At 40.0% G+C, this 27079-nt stretch overlaps 1 protein-coding gene across 3 annotated transcripts in view; it reads left to right on the top strand.

Annotated features, from left to right (window-relative positions):
- LOC120764554 (sodium channel protein type 5 subunit alpha-like) overlaps positions 1 to 27079 on the top strand; it is a 215693-nt gene that overhangs the window by 48886 nt on the left and 139728 nt on the right. For all 3 annotated transcript variants that reach the window (XM_058419749.1, XM_058419748.1, XM_058419747.1), the window contains exons 5-7: positions 3450 to 3578; positions 8392 to 8483; positions 16509 to 16739. In XM_058419749.1, coding sequence (XP_058275732.1) covers positions 3450 to 3578; positions 8392 to 8483; positions 16509 to 16739 — 452 coding nt within the window. The remainder of the gene's footprint in view (positions 1 to 3449; positions 3579 to 8391; positions 8484 to 16508; positions 16740 to 27079) is intronic.

Genomic DNA, 27079 nt, shown 5'->3' with positions numbered 1-27079 from the left:
TTGTTTGCTGTTGTCTAATTTCTTCCCAGTAGTACTGACTGTGGTATCTGCCCTCACAAAATGTTTTTCCAGGTAGTTGTTTCAGCCTGTGAAAACTCCCTTAGTAAGCAAACGAAATATTTTTAGGCCATGAATCTTGTGCTCATTGCCAAAGGCACCTTTTATGCTATGTCTGGATGAAATCACATATTGAGGACAACCCTTATTTGAAACTGGTCAGCCTTCCACAGTTCCCATGAAAGAGATTTGATGGTTGGACACATCAGAATAGACTGATGGAACTTAAATTGAATTATTTCGGGGAGTAGTTCCTGAACTGACTGTCTTCTAGCCTCGATCTGAACCTTAATGGAAGCAAAAGTTTTATTTGGAGTGAGCACAGCATGAGAAGTGTCCCCCTGTAATCACTGGAAGGAATACTTTATGAGCATCAAATTATCTGGGAACACCTCTATGTGAATTCCTGTCTTTTTAGCTTGACAAGCCTTCAGGAAAAATAACAAAGGCACTACTTGAAAAGGGTTATTTTTTATTGTTGTAAGTTTTTAAATTAATTTTAAAAGAGGTTAAGGGGCTTCAGTGAAATGAAAACCCATTTTCTTTCTTTAAGTTGCTTAAAAATACTCCTTTTAGAAACAGATATCAGATGCACAAGCTAGCCAACCTACAGTGCATTAAACAATTATTTTGGCTCATTGAACCAATCAGAACACACTTTTTATTTTTGACTGACATATGATAAACACAGCCATCTGCTGCTTCATAGCCTGGTGTTTGGTCTGCTCAGGGCTGTAAGAAAAGAGAGTAAAACGCCCTTATTTAGGCTCCATAAAATCATGCAGGACACATCTTCTAGGCCATAAATTACTAATTATAGGCAGCACTGAACCAAATATTTCATCCCATCACAATAACATCCTAATCCCAGGATGTTTCATGTATTTCCGTATAGTGTGGTACCCTCAAGTATGTCTGTGGCTGTCCTTTCCCCTGATGTTGTCCTTTTCCTACTGAAAACTTTCATAACCATTGCCACGATGTTTTCTGCTGAATCACAGATGTCTCATCCACGTGATGATCTCATCAAAATTTGGTCAGTTGTTGTAGAGCTGGGAACTCAAACAGTCTGGAGGGAAATACCAGAAATGATAATATTGTGTCTTCTGCAAGCAGGAGAATGGGGATGATTTTATCAGTACATCAAGCAGAGCATGCAGGAAACATAGAGCAGAAATGCAGGTGGACTTATGCAGCATGGAGTAAATCCTTCCATGTTTCCTCTTCTCCCTCTCTGTGTCCCCTCATATCTCTCAGCTTTTCCTCCTCAAGTGCATAGAATGAAATCAAAGTCAAGTACTTTGGAGGAGCAAAATAACCCAATGAACTGTAATTCAAATTGATTAATATTGGATTTTGAGAAGATACATTTAATCCATTTTGTTCTGCTGTTTCAGAGACTCACAGGGGATAGAAGAATAACCTTGTGCAAATATTTGTCCTAGATCTTCCTTTACCATTTTGAAATAAAATGAATCAATTCAACTTTCCCCCACTAATTTTTTTTTTTTTTTTTTTTTAAGAACCCTTACTTTTGTTGTTAAAGAAGCTGTTCAGTAGCTGGAGGACTTTGCCCGATCCATTTAGAATTAGACGATGATTATACAATCAATTAAACCCATCTGACATGCTGAATAAATACAAGTGCTTTATCATTTTAATGAGCTTATGTACTGTTAAGTATTTTTTTTTTTCAGTTCTTTGCATGTGTTTTCTGTGTGCATTACTAAATGCACACGCTTAAAGAGACCATCACATGGGTGACCTATATTTGAAATACCAGAGCAAAGCTAAATAGGAGCTGTGAAAAAGTTGGCTACAGGGTAATGCTCAGGTGTATGGTCAAAGAGGAGACACATTTAATGCCTGTCCTACTAATCCCCATTTTAAGATGAGGCACACTGAGATTTTATAACATACATGAGTAGCTCTACTCTGTGACACAATGGCAGGAGGGAATGAGATTTGCCACTATCTGTGTGTGCCCAGTAGAATACAGCTAAATATATTTTATGCATAATGTTCTTCCTTATAATGCCACCTTCAATTGCTTACACCTTTTTTCTACCAAATAGGAAACTTAACTGTTAGAATTTTTTTTTTTTTTTTTTTTTTGATGAGTGATGGCACCAATTGATGTTTAGGCACTGTACAGAAAACTCAGGCTGGTGTTTCCAGTGATAGCCCTTCACATCATGACTTATGGGATTTGTGTTTTAGTGTATTTGAGGTGTTTGAGGTTTTTTAATAGGCTTTGGTATCGTCTGGACCTTCATTTGGAGAAAAGGGGTAGGGAATGCCCGTGGTAGACACTAAACATTTATTTCTGTTGTTAAGATATGGCCTAGAATACCCAGGTGTCTCAGGCAGCAACAATAAAAAGGCGCTGTTGTATGCCTTGAACTCTGTCTCTGATGGCAGGAAGAGCCCTGGGTGAGTATAGATCTGAGAACTATAAATCAGAGGCATTACTGTCCTCCACAGAGATTTTGTTAAATTTTATTACAAGTGTCATCTTTATTATGAAAGGTAAGATCTATGTTCTAGCCCAGATCATCACAGTCAAGAGGCTGTAGGTAATAACTTAATTTACCAGGGGAAAAAAAACCCAGCCTTGTGTCTCCTTTACTGTCAGGCAGGTGAAAATTGCTACATACAGTAGTCAGGTGGGAGTTTTTCAATTCTTTTTCAGTGAGGGCATTTTTTTGTTTAATTCTCAAGGCTGGTGTGATTTGCCACAGGTGGTGAAACACAAGGGAAGTTCCAGGACAATTACTCTTTCTGATAAAACCAAGTGGTGGCATTTTTTTTTTTTTTGTCTCCAAAATGTCTTGGGCAGGAAGAGATGAGAGGTATGAATGGAACAACCACCCTCCTTCCAACTGGAGAAACAAGGAGTGTGGCATAATGTTGGCCAGAGTGGTTGTGGACATCCCATCCCTGGAGTGCTCAAGACCAGGTTGGGTGGGTCTCTGATCGATCTGGTCTAGTGGAAGGTTTCCTGCTCATGGCAAGGGTGTTGGAAGGAAATAATTTTCAAGGTCCCTTCCCACCCAAACCATTCCACGATTCCCTAATCCACTCTTCTTCCACTGGAGATGGCAGAGGATGAGAAGTCCCATAGCACAACTTAGCAGCATAGTGTCCATGCTTGACTTAATGAGTGAGGATTTGTCAAGGGACACCCCATGCTGAAAATTATCTTCATTCTGAGACTGCCCCTAATATTTTGCTGTTCCTTACCTGTCCCTTGGTCCACACACGAGGCTGCTCATGCACAGCTCAGTGCTGCAGCTGTGACTCACACGAGCAACCCCAGAGCTGTGCTACTGCATTTTCAGCCATCCACTGTTTGTTAATTCTCTTGCTTCTTTGGCCACTCTGTTCCCCAGGTACACTTTCACTGGCATTTACACTTTTGAGTCATTGATAAAAATATTGGCGAGAGGATTTTGCATGACAGAATTCACCTTCCTTCGGGATCCGTGGAACTGGCTGGATTTCAGTGTTATTGTCATGGCGTAAGTAGAACTCCTTTATACTTTTCAAGAGAGTTATATGAAATAGAACTTTTTAAAAGATTGTCGGGGTGTCCTTTTTTTTCTTTCCCCACTCAAATTTTACTGAAAATGAGAAAAGGCTGAAGTGTATTAGGAAGGAGGTGTTTTTATCCTGAGTGGTTTCAGAGGAAGGAGTCAGAGCAATTCTCAATTCTGTTCTCTGAATTCACTGCACAATTTTGGAGAAATTATTTACCCTTTCTGTGCTCCACAGAGAGAGCTGTTTGTAAAATATCTGTAATAATATCTGCCTATCTAATGTAGTTTTGGGAAGCTTCAGACCCCTGAATAGAAAGTGCTGTAAGTGTGATTGAATACTCACGTATTTAAATCCCTATTTATACTCTATCTATCCATCACATCATCAGAGCTGTTTTCACGTCCCTCTTTTCACAAACGCTTTTCACCTGGAAAGTAATTACTATTTTACTGTAGAGAATTAATTTATAGTCCTCTGAAACTTGTTATATATCTTGGAAATAGAAATTTGGCCCCCCACCATGACATTCCCCTTCAGCTGTATGCTTCTGCCTAGATTGTCAGAGTTCATTGAGGACATGTGGGGTTCTGGTGCTTTGAAGAAGGTGATGGATTTGCAACATCCAGACAGCTAAAAATACACAGGGGCAGAGAAGCAGTCAGCCAGCACTCACAGGGGACTCAGGGTCAGCCCAGGCTCTGGCCAAAGGCAGAGGTCTGACACTGTCAGTACCTCCAGCTAAGACAGAAATCCAGATTTCTTCATAGTCATGAAAGAGAAAATTGTGCAAAGAACAAGTGCCATCTTGAAGTGAAGGCTGGTAGAGATGCCTGAAAGGCTCCACTTCCTAAACACAGAAGGAACTGATCTTATCTCCCTGTTTGTTTGGGTTTTTTTGTTTTTTTTTTTCCTTCTTATTGATACCTGTATTCAGTTCTGGGTTTAGGTTAGTTCTTGCTGCCATCTTTTGACTTCATAATTCACAGCCTTAAGTGAGATTCAAGTGTGTTAGCACCAACATCTGAGCTGAACTGGGGCTGTGAAATTTGAATGGAACCCAAATCAGGAAAGAATATTCAAGCAAAGTTAGCTAAGACACCAGTGAGGGCCACTGAAGTTGAAAGTACAACTCTGTTAGGGTGGAGGGATCAAGACCAGTATTCAAGGAGACTCTGGATGATGCTCTTGGTCAAATGGTTTCGTTTTAGGTAGTCCTGTGAGGAGCAGGGAATTGGACTCTTGATCCTTATGAGTCCCTTGTCATAGCTTGAGATATTTTACAATTCTGTGGCTCTTAGCAGCATTCAGCAGAACAGCAGGAAGGTGTGTAAAACCTAAGTGAACTTCCTCAGGGACATTCCCATTTATTTCAGTAGGCTTTGGATCTAAGCCAGCCCTAGGCCAGGTCCTGGTATCTGTTACTACATTCCTATGGATTTGGCTGAACTGACATCTGGCCACTACGATAAGCCTTTAAAAAAACAAATCAGTGTAGATGGGGAGAATCTTTTGGAGGTCAGCACACATTAGGTTTTTTTCTCAGCTAAACTTTTCCTCAAGCATTGCTAAGTGCAATTCTCCTGCAGCATTTAGCGACAGGACAACACAGTCACCATCCTGCTCTCTTGTCCATCAGGCAGGTGATAAAAGCAGGATATAATCATCTGTTCGTGAGTTAGGATGCGAGTTTATTTGTAGGTCTCAGAATTCAGCACAAGGAAAATTTCTGTGCATGGGTTCTCACTTTTCTAGAAGGAAGGAGGTTTCTGACAGTAAGACAGAAAGGAGGAGAGAAAAGGACAAGAGGAGCCACGGCTTCCAGCTTTGACCATGAATCTTCTCCACCTCATCTTATCATCTTGGGCAGAGGTTGAGGCATCTCCTCCGGCTCTGGGGACATCTCAGACTGAAATTCAGGTCTGAACAGTCAGTGGGGAACACAGTCTGAGTATCCCTTCAATTTTCTCTACATAATCTCAGGATGTTTGGGACGTAGGGTGCAGGAGAGATGAGGTTTGCACAGACCTTGAGGGTCAGTAATCCACAGGGGAATTATTCACTCCCTGTTGGTAGGAGCCAGGATTTGGTGCCCACAGGTTGTGGGTTTATCCCTCTTTTTTCTTTTCTGATTCTACACTTGAATGGCCACTCAGTGCTCCAGCCCAAGGATCGTGAAAATATCCGTTAAGATTTTCTAATGAGAGGCTTGGGAGTCTGTGTGTTCTTTCCTAACTACCTTTTGATTTTCTTTCCAAATGATATTTCAAATCTTAGAACATTGCCAAAGCAGGGGGACCTGCAACTGTGAACTATCAAGCTTCTTAACCTCAAACTATTTTCTTCATACCAAACTATCTCTTCAGAACCAGAATCCATTCCTGTTGTTTCTTACTTTAAGGCATATTATACTAAGCCTTTAAGAATGGAAAAAATAAATGGAATTCTGGAATTAGAAAAGAAATGGAGAAGTGTTTCCTTGAGCCTACGGGCAGCAGTGAGAGAGTTAAAAGTGGCTGCAATATGATCTTTATGTGTACAATGAAACCTCCTTCCCAAGTATGCAAGCAGCAGATAGTGCAGAGACTTGGATAATGGAATCTATTCTGATACGATTTAGCCTTCATACAAATCCAATTTGCAAGTAATTTAAAGTAAGATGGATCACACAGGTAACTCTGGTGTTGTCTTCGCTTGTAGCCCGTGTGCTGCCAGAGGTATTTCTGTATCTGCAAACAAAGATGGCCTGGGAATTCAAAATGGAGGAGCCTGATAAGGGGCCATGAGATTCAGATGGACCCAGGGTTCTGAGCTAACAGAAAATACGATTATTTCCCTGATGGGTGTTACAGTGGGAATACCATCATTTGCTTTAGAGCTGTTGCAAAATAGCTTCTTGTCTTCTCTTTTGGGCAGAAACAGCACAGATTGGGCCACAAAGAGTAGTTTCAAATAGCACACTGGAGAATAAGGAGTGCTGCAGGTCTCTGGGACTTTTCTCCTGTCCTGTGCCAGTGCACACAGCCATGGCTTGTGACCTTCTCAGGGGTCAGGGATGGGTTCAAGGGAAATGATGAAACTGCCCATGTGTAGATCCCTCTCTCCCAGACTAGTGAGTCCTTCTTTCCAGAACAGGTGAGGAAGAGGCAGCTGTAACCCTGGGTTGGAAAGTGCCCTGTCAAAATCTTAAAGACAATAAGCAGTTCCCTGGCTAATGGGAAAATTCAGGATAGGAATTCCAGTTGCTTCTCATACCCTGGTACAGAAGAACTGGTCTGCAGCATTTTGATCGAAAAAATTACCAAATTTAATCCTAGTTGACTATTCCAAGCAGCAGTATTATCTTCTTCATATACTTGTTCACATATTTATAATGTGTTTTTGCAAATCTCTGGTCAGCAAAACCATATTCCCATCCTAATGCTTCTCCCTAAATTATTTTTTCCTTTACCTTTCTTGCTGAAGAAGAGTTTGGGGGAGAAGCACAGAGTAAATCTGGGGAGGAAGCGGGTAAATTGTTGCCCAGACTCCCTTGTGAGATTATCAAGAGAAGCAATACTGTTCTTTGAGGCTATAATCTGGATTAGTAGATATGGAGAGGATGCTTTGTCCTCCCTAGGGGCCTTTGGACAAAGCCCACTTAGGCAGACTTTTTAAAATAACCAGGTGAGGTTTTTTTCCATAACATGTAGAAACAAAGGCCCCAAAGAGGTAGGGTAGTTGAATGAAATTTGGTCTAATTTTAGAAGTGAAATTCAAGGGTCCAAGACCTCTTTTGTTCTGAAGATATGGTGGTGACTGTGGTTTTGCTGCATACTGACTTGGAGGAAATAATTTTGTACAACACTGATAGAATGAAACTCATTCCATGAGTGGAATGCTCCCTCCTGGGAGCATTTAGCTCAGATGTGATGGGTCTCCAGGATGACCAAAAGAGGCATGGTAGGGAACAGCTGGGATTGGTATTTTAATCATAAAGAGTTTTTAGTAGGATGGCAGTTATATTCATTTAGACTCCATCTTCCCACAGCCAAAGGGCATGAAATTGAAATACAAAACAAAATACAATTTAAAGCATCTCTTGAAACCAAAATTTGCTTTACCACAGAATATAGCATCTTAAACTAAATAACCCAGTCAAAATGTTTAAATTATTTTGCTATGTTGTCCTATATGTAGCTTTCAGAAGCTATTTTGTGAAAATTGCTTGAGTATGTGAAGCAGCAAAATAACTCTTAATATTTCCAGTAATGTAAAGAATTTTTTTTGTTGTTCAACTACATGATGGTAAAATCTTTGAAGTATTTATGGCTGAACAGTGCAATAACAGAGTTCAACCAGTAGTTTTAAAGGATTGATGCCTATTAGAAAAGCTTAATAGTTCAAGTAGCATTTGAAATAATGTGCACTAATAAAAACCTGGGGCAAATGGCATCAAAGAGCAGCCTGGAAAGTGGATGCACCTCTCATTTGGCTGCGTTCACTCCCACTGTATATGAATGCTTTCTTCATTCAGACAAGTCTCATACTCTATTGTATAATTCCAAATAACTGTGACTTAATTCTACAGGTATGTAGGAGAATTTGTGAATGTAGGCAGTGTTTCACCTCTTCGGACTTTCAGGGTATTGAGAGCTTTAAAAACTATTTCAGTAATCCCAGGTAAGACGCCCTGATCCTTACGTTTTGGCTCTCAGCTACAAGTGATTCTTTCTCTGTCTCTCTTTGTCCCTTTGATTGTTGTTTTTTTTGGCTGGTGTTTTGTCATTGTCTGTGTGTGACTTTCCCTTGTTACAGATACATAACTGAATTTGTGGACCTGGGCAATGTCTCAGCCTTACGAACGTTCAGAGTACTGCGGGCGCTGAAAACAATCTCAGTCATTTCAGGTGAAAATCAGGTTAAACACTTGGGCTGCAGTTAAAGCCTACATGCCATTTCCAGTAGTAAACACTGTAATTATGAAATACTTAACCATAGATACTGATCAGGAAATGGAGGAATGTAGGGAATGTGACCTGTCAATAGAATGATTTTTTTTTTTTTTTACGTGTTTTTCCAGTATGGTTTTTGTGGGCAGAGGGAATGAGAGTGCCTCCAAAATTACAGAGCTCACAAGTGCTGCAGTAAGAACGGTGGCTCGTGAATCACATACATAAAGTGCTCATTTGTGAACCGTATGAAGATGGCAACGAAAATCTTTTAAAACCTTCGGATATTGATTTTTAGAAATGGAGGGTTAATGACCTCAAAATGCATATTCATGTTTAAGAGCGCATTGATAGAGGAATCTAAATCTGTGCTGTGAGCTGAGGTTTCAAGACTGCAGGCACAGATAGCCTAATTTGTCATAGTATTTATCCATTTGCATGTGATAGAAACACTGCTGAAATTTTGGGCCTTGAAGAGATTGGAAAGCATTTCATTATTTATTTTGGTAGGTTCAGCATTTCATTGACTCACGTTTTCTCATATTTTCAAGGATATGATTTCTCCCCTCTTCAACCCCTCAAAAGAAAAAGAAAAATCAGTCTTACTACACATCTGGTAGTGAAAGAAGCTCTTCATATAAATCCTTACTACTAAAAAGAATAAATTATTGAGTAGTTTATGCAGTGATGAGTCCACTGAGGACTAACCATACAACAAAACCTTCTTGCTGAGCCATTATCTATGGACAGGTCTCATTCAGCCTCAGTGTTTAACAACTCCAACCTGCATGACAAGGTAGAGAAGATAGCAGAAACCATGCATGGTAGATCCTATCTGTGATAATCCTGAACAGATGTTGGCAATTACATGTTAAAAATATTCAAAACATTGAGAGAACTGCTCAGATTCTCACTCACAGGTCTTCAAGGTTAGAAAGGCTTTTCCACTCGCTCCATTATACACTATAATATCAATCTAAACAAGTTCTGTGAAGTAAACTTATAGGGGTATGTATTAAAATTCATCACCACATGGAGTATAAGCTAGAAGTGGGAATTCAGGAATGGAGGTTAAGAAAAAAAACATATATATAGGTCTGGAGTTTGATCCCTCGTTCCAATACCACGGTAATGAAAATCAGGGAAATTACTGGGAAAGCAAGGTATTTTTCATTGGAAGTGTATGTCCAAATACAGGTTTTAAAGAGTACTGTAAGATTCATTAGATCCTTGAAACCTTTCTTAATTTTTGTCTTTAAGTTTTAAAGAACAATCTATTAGAAGAGATTTGTGGGTATTTTTAACTTTTCTCTAACAGGATTTCCATTGAGAAAGGATTTTTATTTTCCTTGGGAAACAGAGCTGAGCATAGATTTACAGATCCTGTGAGAAGATAGTGGCTACTCAGAGACAAAGCCAGAGTTTGTTTCCTAGACTTCTTTGATAGCAATTTGAAAACTTAACTTGGAGGGACATCCATCTCCAGGGGACACCTTTCCCCTTACATCTTGTCTCAGGCTTGAGGCGCTTCAGAGCTGAGCCTGTCAATTTTTCTCAGTTATATATAACAATTTTCTGCTGTCCTATATCAGAGGAGGAGCAGAAGCTTGTTTTACATCAAATAATAAGATATGACTTAGTGGGGAAAAAACTGAATACTGAGATTCAAAAAATCCTGATTCAAATACACCGAAGCCCCTCAGTGATATTAAACACTGAGTTGTTCCATTTGTTTGTTAATAGAGAGAAAAAAAAAAAAAAAAGTGCTATTTAGTAAAGTAATCTGTAATAACTCACATTCTCTTTTTTCATTCTGACTATTTGGTTAGGGTTTTTTTGATATCTGCATTTTTATGTACAAGTCCCTAAATTATTTGGTGACATAGCTGCACGTAGATATGCTAATAGAATATCTGGTCTTTGATTTTGTCATCAAGATTACCCATGCCCTGAGTATTAAATTACAAATGTGAAGAGCTACAAATTGCCACAGCTGCCAGTGAAATACAGAAAAGGTGGGGTTTTTTTAATATTAACAGATAATTTCAGAGGAATCAGTTCACCTTACAGTTAGGTATATATATTTTAAAAGATATCTTGGACATGATGCTTTGGTTTCTCTGGAGATCAGTTTGAGTTTTAATGATAACATAGGCTTGTGCTGAGCTGAAATATTTTTCCCCAGTAGGCTTAAAAATGAAAAGATGATAAGCGTTAATATCTTTCATGAGATTTTTGGCATTAATTGCGGTAGGGAGGAGAAGGTGGTTGTTATTTTTGCTTCCTCTTTCACCTCTCAGGTGAAAAACACCGAGCTGTGCTCTCCTTTGCAAATATCTGAGCTTTCCCTCAATAAAATTGATCACTTTTCCATCAGGTGCTTCTATTTGCACAAACATGCCTGGATTCACCGTGCTCGGTGAAATTGCTTACGGAAAGCCACGGGCCGAGTCCTCCGTGGTGCGAGGCTTCTGTCCAGCAAAGCACTTAGAGGCCGCTTTTCAAAGGCATTCTGCTTCACTCGGAATCAATGAGTTTCCCTATTGACTCCAGAGGGAGTCAGTAAAGCTGACAATTAGTGCTTTTAAAAATCTCACCTACCTTTAATGTCTGGCTCTAAGTGCTCAGGCAGGCACAGGGATCTTTAGGGGTGACACGGGCTCACAGGGCTGAAACAGATCTCCTAAATTCAGAGTCCATTCCCGTGGTCTAAGGCTGTATTTAGCACAGCTCGAGCATGGCATGGTATTTACTGCCTGACTTATTTGACACCTTCAAAGGTGGAGGTCCCAGGGTCTTCCTGAGAAGTCCAGGAACTGTTCCAGCAACTCACTGCTTTTGTCATTAGAAGATTTGTCCTGGGTGGATGGTTCAGATGCAGAACCAGCAACACAAATGCTGGCATCTACCAGCCAGCTTCCCTCTCACCGGAGAGCTGGGGCTCATTTGAATGCCATAATGCCAACATCTCCTGCCCCAAATGTCCATGGACCTGCAGGTCCTGTCTCTGAATCCAGCCTCCCTCTCTCTTATGGTGTCATCAGCCCTCTCTTTTTTACCCTGGAGCTGTGTAAGACATCAGGTCAGAGCCTTCCCTCCTGTGGCAGCCCTTAACATGCCGGAAGGCCTTCATGGAGCCCCTCCATTCTCCCCTTTCTGCACTGAACACACCCATTTCTTCCTGTTTTCCAGTTCCTCCGTTGAGAGGAAAACAAGCTTTGTACAGATTCAGGTGATTAGAAATAGGTAACTTTTTCTCTATGGGAGCATTTTTAAACCTTTAACTCTCAGTGATTTGATTTACTAATTGGCGTCTTGCACGTTGCCAAGGCAACTGGATTCATTTGTTTTTCTAGCCAGATAGGAACCGTGGTCAGCAGCAGAACAACCCACTGAAGCCATTCATTTGTCTCCCATTAGCATCCCATTACCAGAGCATCCAAATCCCAGTGGGCCCTACATGAACAACAGAGGGTCTTGAATCATATTTTATCCTCGTGGAAATCACCGATGTTTTTGATAAGTACTAATTGAGATAACATAAACCCTGAGGCACGCCCCCTCCATCAAAAGACCACAAAAAGCAGGCCATCATCATCATCATCAGCATCATTATCATCATCCCCAGGATTTTGTAAGCTGCCTGTATGCAGCTGTATCCAGAGAAGCGCCCCTGCTCTTTCTGGAACAGGCGTGTACACCACGGACATCTCGCACAAAACGACAGGATACCGGGGAAAGGTGACCTCATAGAAAATTGGGCCAAGGCACTTTGGGGCCTGATCCAGCTCCCATTTAAGTTAGTGTGAGACTAAAGGCTATAAATAGTGCGGTGAATGTTATCCAGTGCCTCTGTGATAGCCAGAACAGGGCTCGGAGAACAAGAATTAAGGCTGTGTGAGGAGAGTGACCCCCTGTTCACTGCTTCAGCCTCACTGAAGTCCTGCTACAGAGAGATAAATGTCACCCTTTTGGTGGGTAAATCACTTAACTCAAGAAGTAATTATCCCAGAGGTGAGAAATATATGGTATATTTGTGTTTTCCTTGGAGACCAGCCTGTCAGTCAGTTTTCCACGCAAAGCCAGCCTGCAGGAATGCTGACACCAATTCAAGTGTTCCAACGCGTTGTTAAACCCTTTGCTGCCCCATGTCTCAGTAATTAATGACAAAATATACTCATCAGGGGTGAGCCCTTCTCTCCCTATAGGCATGACTCATGCAGACATTTACAGGACACAGGTGTATCCTCAGGGAAAGGAATGGGCTCCATGAGGGCAACCCTGATGCAAGTCACACTCTTTCTCTTCTCCTTTTTTTCTTTTTTTTCCCTTTTTTTTTTTTTTCCTTTTCTTATTTTTTTTCTTCTTCCCACTTCTTTCCAGACTGTGCATGAACATGTCTGATGTTGTATAGGTGATTGCCAACATCTGGTATGGATGTCATACTGAATTATGCTAATACTTCCTCACATCTCACATAAGGAATGGATGGTGTTTTGGGATCTTGCCATTTCTCATTGTTTGGTGTTGCTTGCATTTTCTATGGTTTATGATTTGCATTTGAGAAGTGATTATTTGATTAACCTTTGAATGTGATAATTTCTACCTGCCTTAACAGGAATGTTTGGGCCAAATTCTTCTTGCTCTCTGCAGATGTCAGGCTGCCTGTACAGCCCTCATTCCACTGATTTTGGATCTCGTGGTTTTTTTCATGTCATGCAGGCAGGATTTGGCCCAGAGGTGTGGAAAGAAGTCAGTGAGTCAGAAAAAGCCTGTTATTGATTTACTCCACAGGGAGTAATCTATAGACCCATTGTCATTAACGGGTGTAGATGTTACTCAGCTTTGGATCAGATCCTTGGGTTTTTCCTGCATGCTGCCTGGTTTGATGTTTGACTTGCAAGAATTAAGTAAATGCCTTTAATGCCCCATAAATAGTATCTTCTATTAAGCTATATTGCAGTGCTCTCATTGGCACTATTTCAAAGAAGGATTATTTATCCAGAAGATTTAACCGTGCTCTAAATTTGAATATGTCTAGCATTGCTTTGACAAAACATGGGATTGGATCAGAGAGATGCAGAGCACCTGCAAGAGGTCCTGGGTGTCCTTAATTTCCCTTTGCCCTTCCATTTCAGAGGCACAGATAGTTTAAATGAACAATGGATTAAATAATTTCCTTAGCCTTGGCACTTAGTTGTGTCAACCACCTTGATGGATGCTACCTAATTTTCTGAGAGAATTTTGGTTTTAAAGAGTGATAAAAAACAGTTCAGCTGTAAGTGTAACACTCTTCCAAATGGTTTTCCTGGAAAGTCTTAACAAAGGTCCAGGAGGCAGAGTACAAGTTATTTTTAAAAAGTCTTTAATTGCAGAAATTGTATTACTAAAGCATCATCTTCCTAAATTGTTCAGAAGCTTGTAAGCTATGAAAACAAACAAAACAAATTTAAAAGGAAGCAAAGTAGGAAACCCTCTCATAAAGAGATTATTTGATACCTACAAAGAATGAACTTGTAAAACTGAGAGTATAGAATTGCTATTCTATTTAAAACTCCAGTAAGTAATCTGGGAAAAACATGTTTCATGAAATGACCTTGAAATTGGCAATACTGAGACCTGATTTTGGAAGCAGATAGTCTTTATTGGTGACTAGGATTTTGTAGGGTTTTTTCCCTAATATTATCCCTATTCACATTGTGACTCCGTTTGTCCTTGCCCACATGAGTGAGATTGATTAGTGCACTTAGATGGCCAAATACAGACTCCAAGTTTGTATTTGTATTGCAAACAAATAAATGTTCTACAGGGATGATTTCACAGGGAGTATGGCAGTAAAAGAATTTGTGGTATTTTTTTTCCTGTTCTAAAGACTCAGTTTGCATTTGGATGTCCCAAGTTCAACCAACTTCAGTGAAACAACCTCTGTGCATTCAAAGGACAACGGATGATAAGAATCACTTTAATATTTCAGAGTATTAGATTTAAAAAAAAAATAATATTCTAGTTCATTTCCAAATTTTTTCTTTACTTCACTACTTGTGTAAGTCCTGGATGTTTTAAAGGCCTTATAATGCTGGGCAAGGGTGACACCCCAGAAGTCCTTTCAGAATTAGGCTTCATCTAAAACTACTTCCCATTCAGGTAAAAAATTTACTCAAGACTAGATTAACAGAAGAAGTTTCATTTTTATTTAGGCATGAAAATAGGTATCCAAGCCTACAAATGGGTTCAAAAATTTAAAGTCAGCCTTTTTCTAAATACCTGAGAACTGAGTAGAACTGACCTATTTGTAAAATCTCTTTCTGGTGAGGAGGAAAGGTAGCATGAAAATCCAGCTTTTGCCTGACATTTGTCCTGCAATAATTTATGCTTTATTTTTGAACAAAGCAGAGAGTTGTCTAGCCTTGCCCTCTTTACCACGCCACAAACAAATTTTAGAGAGGCAAACAAAGAATTTAGTGGGGAAAGCTCCCCACATCTGATGGATCAGTGCCTTTTGGTTAAATGGGCCATTTTACAGATGTTAATATCATTCACAGATTAGCAATATCCTGTGCAGGAGCAGAGTATTTTAGGGAGGCAGGGACTGCTGCACCTGTTGGCCATTCCAGCAGCTCATTCTCATCTGAGTAACCCTGGCTTCCCCTCAGTCTAACCAGAGATTTTTAAGCAAAGCCAAATGCTAATTTTGCTTTCCTATGAGTCCTGAAGTACATTTTCATATTATTTCCAGTCATGAAGCACTAGCTCAGCCTGTGTGGCTGCCAAACTCTTGGGGTGGAATTCCAAGGAACTGAGATTTAATGTGTATGATCATATTCAGTGAGCAAATCAATGCGCTTCTGAATATTGCCCAGGAGAATTCCTCCTGTTTCCTCTCGGTGTTTTCTTTTTTTCTATTTAAATCAATTTCTCTTATTGCTGCCATACTGTTGACATGGATTATCAGAAGCATTTATTACTACTTACCAGGATTAATTAAATATAAATAGGAAAGAAATGACAAAATTGCCACCAATGTGCAGCTGATATTAATGTCCAGCTGCAGCACACCAGTTTAGAAGACAAGGGTCTTTTTTTAAAAAGGAATGGGGGTTTCTGTTGTAATCATGTAATATTCAGTCAGCTCAAGCAGTGCTGATCTCCAGGAACACTTCAAAAGCAAGAACTATCACTTGAGAAAACTGTGGATTACTTATATCTGAATATTTATGGAAGAATAAACTGAAGCTATTGTTACAGGTTGAAATAATAAAAGAAGCTAATTTGTGTGACCCAAGCCTTTGCTGTTATGCAATGGGATGATTTATCTACTTTGGCAGCATATTATAAAATTATTAACTTTGCCCAGGTAGTGTTGGAGCCTTAGGTTGTTTTACTCAAATAATTTCCACTCTGTTTATTTGATTGCCTGTATTTGGCTTTTTTTCTAATCCCAAATTCTTGTTGTCTTAAGCAAATGAATTGAAAGCAGAGGAATTATTCATATGAGGACAGCATGTTGGATTTGGCGCTAAAATATGTAAAAATAATCAGGGAATAAACAGCATTTCCATACCTCTTCATCTGTTTATGTGAGGGATAAAGTTATCAGAATCACCTGAGAGATTTAAAAGCAATTCACATTCTCAAAATTCAATGGGATTTAGGCTTTACCACCTTTACTGCAGTTCCATGAAAATATAAAACATATTCCATATTTTCTTTACCCATGGCTAGTTTCGTAACTCACTGTCTCTCCATCCAGTTCTTCCCCTCCATTTTTAAATCAGTGTCTGTGCAGTTCCAGGACTTTGTTCCAAAAGAAGGCCAAACCAGACATTCATAGTGATTGCTCGTCTCTCATTTCTGACATCCAGTTGCAAACACTCAAATCCCTTCAGATTCCCCTTTCCATGGAGATTTTCATCATGAAAAGCAGCTGTCTGCAGACCTATTTCAGTCTCTCAGTCTGTAAACTCTCGACTTTTATCTCCCTAGGACTGAAGACCATTGTAGGGGCACTTATCCAGTCTGTTAAGAAACTTGCAGATGTGATGATCCTGACCGTTTTCTGCTTGAGTGTCTTTGCCCTCATAGGCCTTCAGCTCTTCATGGGGAACTTGAGACACAAATGTGTCAGGGATTACACCATGTATAACTTCACCAATGGCTCCTTGTACTTGGATGGTAGGACATGGAACAACTCAGAGGAATTCCTTAGTGATCCAGGTAAGCTTCTCTTTCTCCTGTAATCTGGTTTCTGGTCATTTGAGATTTGGGCTTTTTTTTTTGTCTGTTCTGGTTTGTTGGTTGGGGGGTTTTTTGTGTTTGTGTTTTTTATTGTTTTTTTTGTGGGGGTTTTTTGGTGGTTTGTTTGTTTGTTTGTTTGCTTGAGTTTTTTGGGGGGATTGTGGGTTTTTTTGGTCTTTTTTTTTTTTTTTTTTTTTTTTTTTTTAATATATTGATGAAGGTCTGTATGTGAATCAGTAAATTGTGACTACCGGCTCATCATGATGTCAATGTGGTTTTGAAAGACCTAGGTAGCTTTGTCTGAATCTCTATGGTGCCTTCACAATTCAAGCTGAAAATACTTTTGGTGCTTTCCTATGAAGTCCTAGTTGCCTCATTGATGATTTTCAGAGTTTTAGGGTGTCTTAAATATTTTTAAAGATCTGTTTTCTGGAACTGAGAGATCTCATGAAAATTTCAACTTTGTGTGTGTGGGTCTGGTTTGCATGTTGTTTCTCTGAAGACAATTTATAGCTCTTGTATGTTCTAGAAAAACTTCAAAATTTGACTTAATGGTCTTAAAAAAATTCAAAAGGTAAAGCAAAGCAATTCAGTCTTTATTAATTGGAAAAATCCCAAGAGAATTGTTTTAAGGAAATCTTTTGTTGTTTGGGTCTAATTAATTATTTGGGTCAGGTCATCCTCTACAAATTCCTGACCAGTGACCTTTTGTATTTTATTTCTTTTGAGGAGAAAAATGAACCACTTAACTTATTAAAACTGGAGTTTTGGTTGAGAGGCAGTGTCGTAGAGTCATGGGACCTGTATGTCATGGGACATGGCTCTGTGGACCCTGTAGTCCTACATCTGCACTATTAAAACCCCAAATCTGACTTTTGCCTGGCTTGACCCAGGTCTCTGTTGAGCCGGGGGTCAGCCAAGGGCAGTCCCTCCTTTCCCCACTGATGATTCCTGGCCTTTCTGCTTGACTCCTCTCCCTGTGGTCTGAGAACCCTGGAAGCAGTGGTGTCAAGAAGGTTTTCTTCAAGGAATAAAAAGCTCACCACGGTTGTCTTTAAGGCACGGTGTGGTTGATGCAGCATCAAGGAAGGACAGGTCACAAAGCTCTGGCTGAGTGAGGGTTGTCTTTGGAGCTGGCCCTGACCATCAGGCTATATGTCCTCTCAGGAGCCATCTATCAGAGCCCCTTAAGCTGAAAGGGGAAAGGGCTCTTGGACTTTTTGCTGCGTGGTGTGAAACCTGCTGAGCTGTTATCCCATCCATGTTACCCCTGCTTCCAGTGAGGAACTAGTAAGGATCAAGAGAGATAAAGGTCAACTAGATAAAGATTTGTGCACCTGTGGTGGATTAAGGCACTTTCAGGGCCCCTCTAGCCCCAGATAACTGAGAGCTGTGTGAGGGACTGCTTTCCCTTTCTCACAGAGGCATTGAGGGATAAAACAGTGATGGCTGGAAGCATAAAGCCCTGCAATAAAGGTAAAAGGAAGAAATGGAGCCCTGAAGATAGTCTGGCTCCCTGGAAATGGCAATAGGGTAAATGTGATACAGGATAGTCTGTTAAAATACAGATAATGTCAGGGCCAGCTGCAGCATTGCTTTAAATGTGAGGAATTGTACAGCTGCTCCAGCATACCATGAGCAAGTTTATTTATGTAGTCCTGATATGGGGAGGAGGACAGACACTCCCAGAAATTCGTACAGGAAATCCAGCAATGGTTGACAGGGTCATGAAAATATACTTAATATCACTAGAGGAGATTTACCTATTACAAAGATAACCAACTTGATGCGATAATGGATTAAAGTGAATTAAATTTTGACCATGTGGCATTACAAGGAAGTGACGATAATATCAATGACTGTTTCCATCATATCTGAAAATAAAGAACACGGTGTATTATGGCAAACAGTTGTCTCTTACTTTGGATAGACAGAAATTATTTAAGTAGTGAAAGTGTTGAGGCAATGCAGCAGGCCCCTGAAGACCTAGAAGAGTAGATTTATAAGAAAAAGATAGTGACCTATGAATAAGAACCGTGAAGCCTTCCTCAAAATGCCGAAGAAGGAGGCTTAGCTATTAGGCAAGAGAAAACAATATTTAGTAGGATTTTCATTTAATGTTTACTGGTGCACTAAAGTGATTCAGAAATGAAAGGACTGGCTCATTTTGTGACTAGATGGGATAGTGCTTTGTATTTCATTTTGCATAAGTATTATGGTGAAATGAAGTGACCATTTAAAGGAGAGGCACTGACCACAATTTAATAACAGTCCAAATTTCAAGTACTGCAGGGAATTAAGCAATACATACAGTTAGATTAAAGTGTAGGCAGACCAAATTAGATAAAAAGAGGAATATATTAAGAAACAGAATCGTGTCAGTGCTTGCTCTGAAGAAGAACTAGAGAAGAAAATTGGCCAACATGTTGAGATAGTAGAGTTCACTCGAAAGGAGCACAGACAATTACAAGAGCTCTTTGGAGATTTCAAAGCCAGTGTGGCTGAGTCATTTAGTTTGGAGCAGAGATACTAAAAAAACCCAGAAAACAGAAACCTGAAGTACTGTCAGAGATCCATAATACTCTAGAGAAAAAGGAGAATGTAAGGGAATAAAGGAGTGCAAACCACTGAAATCGAAAATTGGAGAAGTTCTTCATTCTTTTCATCAGGACACCAAAATAGAGAATTATAATGGAGTGATGTGACAGTTCTGCTCTTCTTGAAGAGCAAAAATTTGCTTTGAATTCTTTAAGATCGTTTTTAGTATTTTAAAGGGCAGCACAGAACCTCTGAAATGACATTAGCCTCCTCCTATGCCTTAAAATCGGTTTTTGCATGAATGAAAAAACAGAAATCAGTAAAACCCCTTAAAAGAGTAATAGAGGGAAGAATTTCTTGGTGGTGCAGAGGAAATAGTTGAGAGATTTAGTCATGAGGTGTGAAGAAAGATAAGAACTCAGTTTTGAGTCTTTCAAAGCCCTTTTTAGTTTTAGATAACTGTGTGCTGTGGGCACTTGCTACAGGGGATATTTTGGTTGTGTCTCTGGGACAGCCATCTGGGATGGCCTGGGATGGCTCCAGGCCTGCCTTTTTATTCAGAACTTACTTCATATCTGGACAAAGTTCTGTAATCTTTCCTTATCTGCATTCAGCCTCCAGGCAGGAATTTTTTTTCTCATTGGCCTTCTCGATCCTCTTATTTTGGTTTTATATACGAGGAAAAAAGTCAGTTTGTAAACTTTGTGTCATCAATGGCTTGGCCACAGTTATGTGGTAGCTCTTGACTTTTGGTTGATCCCTGAGGAAATAACCATCACAACCCCAGATTTCTGGAGCTCCTTCCCTTAACTCCATACTTAAGACCCACAGGTACTTTTCTACTCTACCAGTGTCTTCAAGAGGAGCCTTTTTCTATAAATCTTGTCAATCCTGCATTGCAAGGTTGCTAATGTTGTTGAGAATTGTTGGGTTTTCCCCTCCGTCTGCCATGACATGATCATACACTAAATCCCATAAGGAATTCCCACGTACCCACCCAACATTTTGTTTGCTCTTGCCATAATTTCAATGGCTTCTGCAGCTGGAGGAAGTGCGAGGTAACTTGGGAAGAAAGAGACAAAATTATAAGCATGGAGATTCTGTGAGAAAATTCAAACTGGCTCCTGCTCAGGTTCACTAAACACTGGAATACAAAGTCCTAGAACAAGTGTCAGCAAATATTCCTGATCAGACTGTCAAGACTGGATGTTTCTTGGCAATGTGATTAAAATCTTAATTCTGTGAAAGAAATTTATGCTAAGTTACTATGAGTTCCTCTGGTGTCTCAGCTTAATTACTGGGCACAGCAGTCATGACAAGATGAGATAATTTTTAGTCATGACAAGATGAGATAATTTTTAGTCTTTCCTCAACTCACGGTGGATATGAAGATCTAAAATCTGCCTTTTGCTGGGCACCTCTCTTCAGGATGAACAGGAGAATTTTTTATATTCTTTCCACCCATTTAAATGGCTCAAAATTTAAACAGAATCCTCTAAAGAAGAAGACTTGTCAGAAAAATTATTCCATTCTGGCTTTGTCTCCAATGAGTAATGCTTACCGCTGCAAACCTAGAGAGGGGGGAAAAAAATGAAGATTAAGGGAGAAATAGCTCATCAGGTCTCCCAGTTTCTTCTGTATGACTTCTCTTTGAATGAGTGGATTGTAGGATGAGGGACAGCTGAGCATCAGACAAAATCAGGCTGAAAAATTCTTCATGTCAAGTGCCAGTGGTAAAAGTACCATCATTCATCTAGGGAAATGGTGACTACTGATAGGTAATTATTTTCCTACTTGCAGTTCTAGATTTGGTGAAAGATTGCGATCAATAAGCCCAAGGAGGATTATTTTTAGACATTAATAATAACAAACCTGGAAGACTGGAGTTTTAGATGTAGCAGTGATTGTACATAAAAATGAAACAAGAGGGGGAAAAAAAGGTTGAAAATAATGATAGTTTGCATCCACAGCATTGTGAAAATTATGAGATCAATATATCAGTATCAAAGTAATTGAGCTGTTGGTTATCATTAGGACAGTTAATAGTTTAGAAACACCAGCTGACTTAAAAACTGTAAGCCTAATTTCAACACTTGTAAAGATTTCTAGGAAAGCAGCTCCAAATAACAGTCTTGAAAGGCTGTCTTGGGGTGTGGTGTTTAAATTAAAGGCTTATTTGATGAAGTGAAGCTTCATGAATGTGCGAGTTAGAACGGATTAAAAGCTATAGGATGTCAGATATGTCACTGGCTTAGAGACGTACCAATGGACTGAGTGTAGTTGATTCATGTAGCTGATGATTTTAGAATCTTTAATGTCATTTATGTATTCCATTATGAAAATGGATTATTGACTAGTCAGTAACTAGAAATCTGAGTCCTTTTGTTGAGCAGGGCTTAATGTAAGGGCTGAAAGCCTAAGAAAAAATTCTTTAGAGAAGGACCTTAAAACTATAATTAAATTATAAAGTCACTTATGGAATGATAGTCTTAAATCTCAGCATTTTCTTTTTCTTTTGACTAAATACCCTTGTTTAAGACACTCTGAAAGAGTCTTGATTTCAAAGTGTTTTATATATGTTTTCTCTCAAAACCAGAATCTTTCAAGATAAAAAAGAGCAACCCTGTAATTTCCATTAGATATTCCTGTCCAAGGAATTGACATTAAAAAAACACAACAAACAAGTGAAATATATGAATGCTCAAGCTTTGTGAGCCTTTTAGTGGGAGGAATCAGCTACTATTTTTATAGCTTAAAAGAGGTATTTCAGGGTTGGAACATTTCCTTCCAGAGTAGTTTCTGGCATTCACTTCATGGCAGTGGTTTTCCTCTTCTTCTGGAGTCAAATTGTGTGTTTAACACTGATCTGGGGTAAAAAAACAAAACACCTTTTAAAAGAAAAAATCCAGATCAAGGTTAATATAATATTTTTTGTCACCTCCAGTTAGACTTGGAAGACTTAGGGCTGCTTCAGGTTCTATATTTAGAAATGGAGTATGGAGTATGTGAATTTTTGGGGGTACCCATCCAAATCGTGGTGTTCTTGGGCACTTGAGAAGGGATCAAAGGCTTGTGTGGAACAGGTGCTGAGGCATAGATCTGTGAATATATAGAAATGTATGTCTGCATGTAGATGAGGCTGTGCGTATCTTCTCTAAGCTCTGTGCCTGATTGTTATCTCTGCCGGACAAAATAATTTCTGTTTCCAGAGCCACTGAAATGGAGCTCTATGAACAGATACTCTGAATCCATGTGGGAACTGGAGAGAAAAGAATTTTGTCCAAGTCAGATAATAAATGTAGCCAGTTTGGGGAGAGCTGAAGTGTTGGAGGAGTTGTCTGAGGTGGTAATAGAAGACAGCGAATGTTTCATGAATAATTATGGAGGTGGGAGGAAAGAGAGAAGCAATAAATCAAGTTGGGACTGGCATAGGTGTTTTATTATGTATGATTGTATATGAACCAGTGATTAAAACATGGAACCTCTCTGGGCTTTCAGATGGTGCTTGTCAGCATGGAATCTATTGACATTACTCTACTTTAACTGTAAATATTGTGGCTTTGTTCAAGTGCTCTGGGTCTTTTGATAAATAGCTTTATCAATGCTCAAAACTTAATGCTCTGATGTGTTATTAACATGGGTATTGTACCTGTGCATTTTAACTATTTAAGCTAAATAGAAAAAGAAAGCCTCATCAAAAGTGCAAGGATCAGAAAAACGAAGGAATTGATAATGCTGAATCCAATACAGTCTCTTCCTGGCCATCCAGCAAGATTTTTTTTCAGCCTTGTGGCAAAAGGTGTAGTTCTTATATTGTAAATATTTGAAATATTTTGTGAAACAGTAGGATTTCTACCTCAGTTACAGCTTTTGTTCTCACCACTGCTCATAGAAAGGAGAGATCTACTCAAGGAAAGATCTGCCATGGAAAATTCAGAATAAACATTTTCAGTTTTCCTGCACCTTTGAATTGTTCATAAACTACAGGATTAAAATACCACCTGGCTTGAACAGTGATGTGCATTTAAAAGGATTTTCTATGTGCCCATTAAGGCCTGTCTGTGGACTGTTCCATGCTCCAGGTTCAGCAATAAAGTGCATTGCAAAGGCAAGAGGAATCTTCTGCTTTTACCTCTGAGCACTCAGACCAGGTGCACTGTGAACAGAGAATAACTTGCATTGCTGCTTGCTCTTATTGCGCTGGCTTTAAGGAAAAAGTAAAGTTGTATTCTCTCCTGTTAATTTTCTTCAGTGCTGGATTCCCCCAAGTGTGGTGGAGATAAAATATGGGAATTCCCAGGCTCAGTCTGGCCTTGGCATACCCAGAGCAGCATCTCTGTGGCACCGAACAGCCTCATTTGCTCCAGAAAAAGATTAGTAGAGCCCAAAGTATAGATATTTTTCTAATTTTCTATTAACATTAACTGTTGTAACACAGGATATCCTTATCTACACAGGCAACAGACCTTTCTTTAAATGTTTTGTCCATAGGGGAAGCCTGCAGCAGCAACTTCAGCAGTTCAAATGAGAAATACAGACAAAAATATTTCCTTTATCTTTAGTTTTGAGAATTCTTCTTTTCTTTCCCCCCTTCCATTTTCTTAAGGCAAAAAACACTGTTATCACATTCTTGTCACTAGGAGCACACAAAGCTCCCTGATCTCTTTTTCCAGAATACATGCTATTTTTTACTGTGATAGTCACCTTCTTCTAGGATAAAAGATGCCCATTTTTTTTCAATTGCTGCTCTTCTTAAATCTTCCCAGTCATTCTCATTACCTTCTCAATACTTTCCAGTCTGGCAGGTACCCTATTGAAAGCACTGAAAGAGGTCTTTCTTCTGGATCATTGAGTCATTTAGGTTGGAAAAGACTTTCAAGACCATCAAGTCCAACCATTACCCCAGCACCGCCAAGTCCACCACTAAAACTCTGTCCCCAAGTGTCACATCCACACGTCTTCTAAACACCTCCAGGAGATGGTGACTCCACCACCTCCCTGGGCAGCCTGTTCCAATGCCTGATAACCCTTCCCATGAGGAAGTGTTTCCTAATATCTAATCCAAACCTCCTCACGTGCAACTGGAGGTAATTTCTTCCAGTCCTACCATCACCTCTTCCCTGGGAGAAGAGACTGATGCTGACCTGGCTGTACTCCCACCCAGCTTGGTACCATCTGCAAATTGACTGAGGTTGCACTTGATCCCCTTGTCCAGATCATTTGAAAATTTATTAAACAGAAGTGATAGAAACAAGACACTTTTCATCAGTTCTTTCCTATATTTTACCCCAGCCTGGCCCCCCTGTACATCAGTATTACACTTTTCTCTGATAATAGCTTCATATTACATAAAAGTGTTGACTAAGGGACCCTACCGAAGAGAATCCATCTCTCTTATCTGAACTTATACAGGGAATTTAAGGACTGACAAGGTTATGAATAGGTGAGATTTTCTCCTTCTCTGTTTTACTTCACTCTCTGACAACTTAATGTTCCGCTTTGCATTTCTCCTCTCCTTTTTTTTAGTGGAGTAGGTGTCTCTAGTGCTCCTCATTCAGACCATGCCTCAGACTATATTCACCTGCTAAATACTGGGTATAGGAGATGCTGTTACCTCTCTTCTCACCCTCTTCTTTGTTCTTATAAATGTAACAAAGAAGTGCAGGTGCAGCCTTCTGTTAGCCCACAGAGATCCTGCATACTGACTTTTCATCTAAACCTATGTTTTCTGTCTCAGCCATTTTTGATCCAATTTATTTGTTTCCTTTATCACAGTAAGTACAGAAGTTGTTTTGGGTTTTTTTTTTTTCTGTTTGTCCATCATCTGTCTGTAATCACAAATGCATTGGACATTTGAAACAGCTTTTGATTTTAATTCTTTTGTGTGAAACATATGAAAAAAATCCACAAAACACAAAAACCTCTACAAAACTTCCAGAGAGCACACTTCAGCACTTTGCTGCCTATTCATGTGGAGCATATGTCTAAACAAGTGGTACTAAATATGCTTTTAGTTACATGTTATGTACCCTACAGCCCTTAGAGTGTGGGTCTGAGTGACTGGTGCGGCACAGAGGCATAGAAGAAGGTTATCTGAAGATGTTTAAAAGCCAGCATGTGTGTTTATTGCTAGTCATTGTCTCCTGTCTTGTCTTCCTGGGGATGCTCCTGGGCTTGGCAAGGTCCCCAAGCCAATTTGAAAGCATCAAAATTCTCTGCTCTCCTCTAGCGCACGTCTCCAAAAGCTCCTGATGTGTTTTTTCCTCCTCTCCTGATTTCCTTTTTGTTCCCTCAGACCATGTGAGCAGCACAAACAGGTACTGTGGATCTCTGAGGCTTTCAGAGCCTCTTTCTAGTGCACGGGAGCCATCTAGCTCAAGAGGGCTTGATTGATATTTTTAGTGGCTTTTTCACAAAGGGGGAAAAAGCTGTACTGTCAAAATTGGAGACATTTTCTGTGCTGTGGCAACTGCTGAGCCTGGCAGGAAAATTGTTTCTCTGACTTGTCTGGAGAAGCACTAACAGGAGACTACCAGAGAGACTCAAACTGAAGGAGACCACTTTCCTCTCACCACCTGGTTGTATGATTTTCTGCAACCTCCTCCCAGCCCCTCCATATCTCCTGCAGGACAACTCACGCCCAGAATTCCAGGCTGTGTTTACCACAAAGTCATGCAGTTTCCAATGCTGTACATAAAGCTATCTCCTTGATCTCTGCTTCCCCTACCCACCCAACAATCTTAGTCCATAGCTCCTCCTGTTCCTTTTTGAACTGAAGTTTAGGAAATGTCCTTCCACGTGGTTGCAGGGTATGGAGGCAGCAGAGAGCTGGGCTGGAAGGGATTTCCCAGGGAAAGAGGGAGAATGAGAAGCAAGGAGAGAAGAGCACCCAAGAGCCTCTGAAACCGAGCAGGAGGGTCAGCAGCAGCAAATGCCAGGGGACAGAAAAGGAGAGCCAGGTCCCCTGCCATGGGCTGAGCAACAGGAGAGTAACTGATTATTATAATTATTCGCAACCCCTTTTATCCTGGAAGAACTAACCGGCAGTGCCATTTTTTATTTTTTTTTCTCCCAAACATTCTCCCCTAATAACACCCTTAATACAGCCTGTTCCGTGGCTTTTGTGAGGCGTGGTTTTTTTCATCTTCAAGCTCAATTTCATTTATTAGAGGCTTTGCCGTGTGTGACACAGTGTGCACACAGCAAGTGCAGCAAGGATTCCTTTTAATTATCCTGTATTACCAGGAGGCAGAGCGTGTTTGCGCCGGTGGGCGAAAGGGCGAGGAGGGGGAGTTGTCTGTTTCCTTTCCGTGCCACGGATCACAACGGCAAGGAGATGGAGCTTTCTGAACTGCATTTTAAATTTGGAATGGGGGCGTTGGGTGGCTGTCGGTGCTCTGTGCCAGCCCCAGCGCAGCGAGAAAGTCCCCGACCAGCGAGTGCCCGTCTGGCTGCAATAAATAGTCTGAGATAACAAACACCTCTCTGAAGTTTTTTTGTAAGAAAGTCAGCCAGAGGACTCTTCTCTGGGCACTGACTAATGATATTTGAATGTTGCTCCTTATGCAAGTGTGATAATATATAGGGTTGTTGTGGTGGTTTTATTTTTAATTGGAATTAATTTGTTGTAAGATGAGTCAAAATAACATTTCAGTAGGGCCTTCAAAGGAGGAGCAGCAACTGGAAGGAGAAACTGTGTTTTCTAAGCTGGCTCTAGCCTTTTTTTAGTTTTCTGAATGAGAAAATTTTGCTTTCCTTCACACAGAAATGAGGAAGGTTTC

Source organism: Hirundo rustica, chromosome 1 (assembly GCF_015227805.2).
Source record: "Hirundo rustica isolate bHirRus1 chromosome 1, bHirRus1.pri.v3, whole genome shotgun sequence".
NCBI lineage: Eukaryota > Metazoa > Chordata > Aves > Passeriformes > Hirundinidae > Hirundo > Hirundo rustica.
This window is presented reverse-complemented; position numbering and strand designations above follow the sequence as displayed.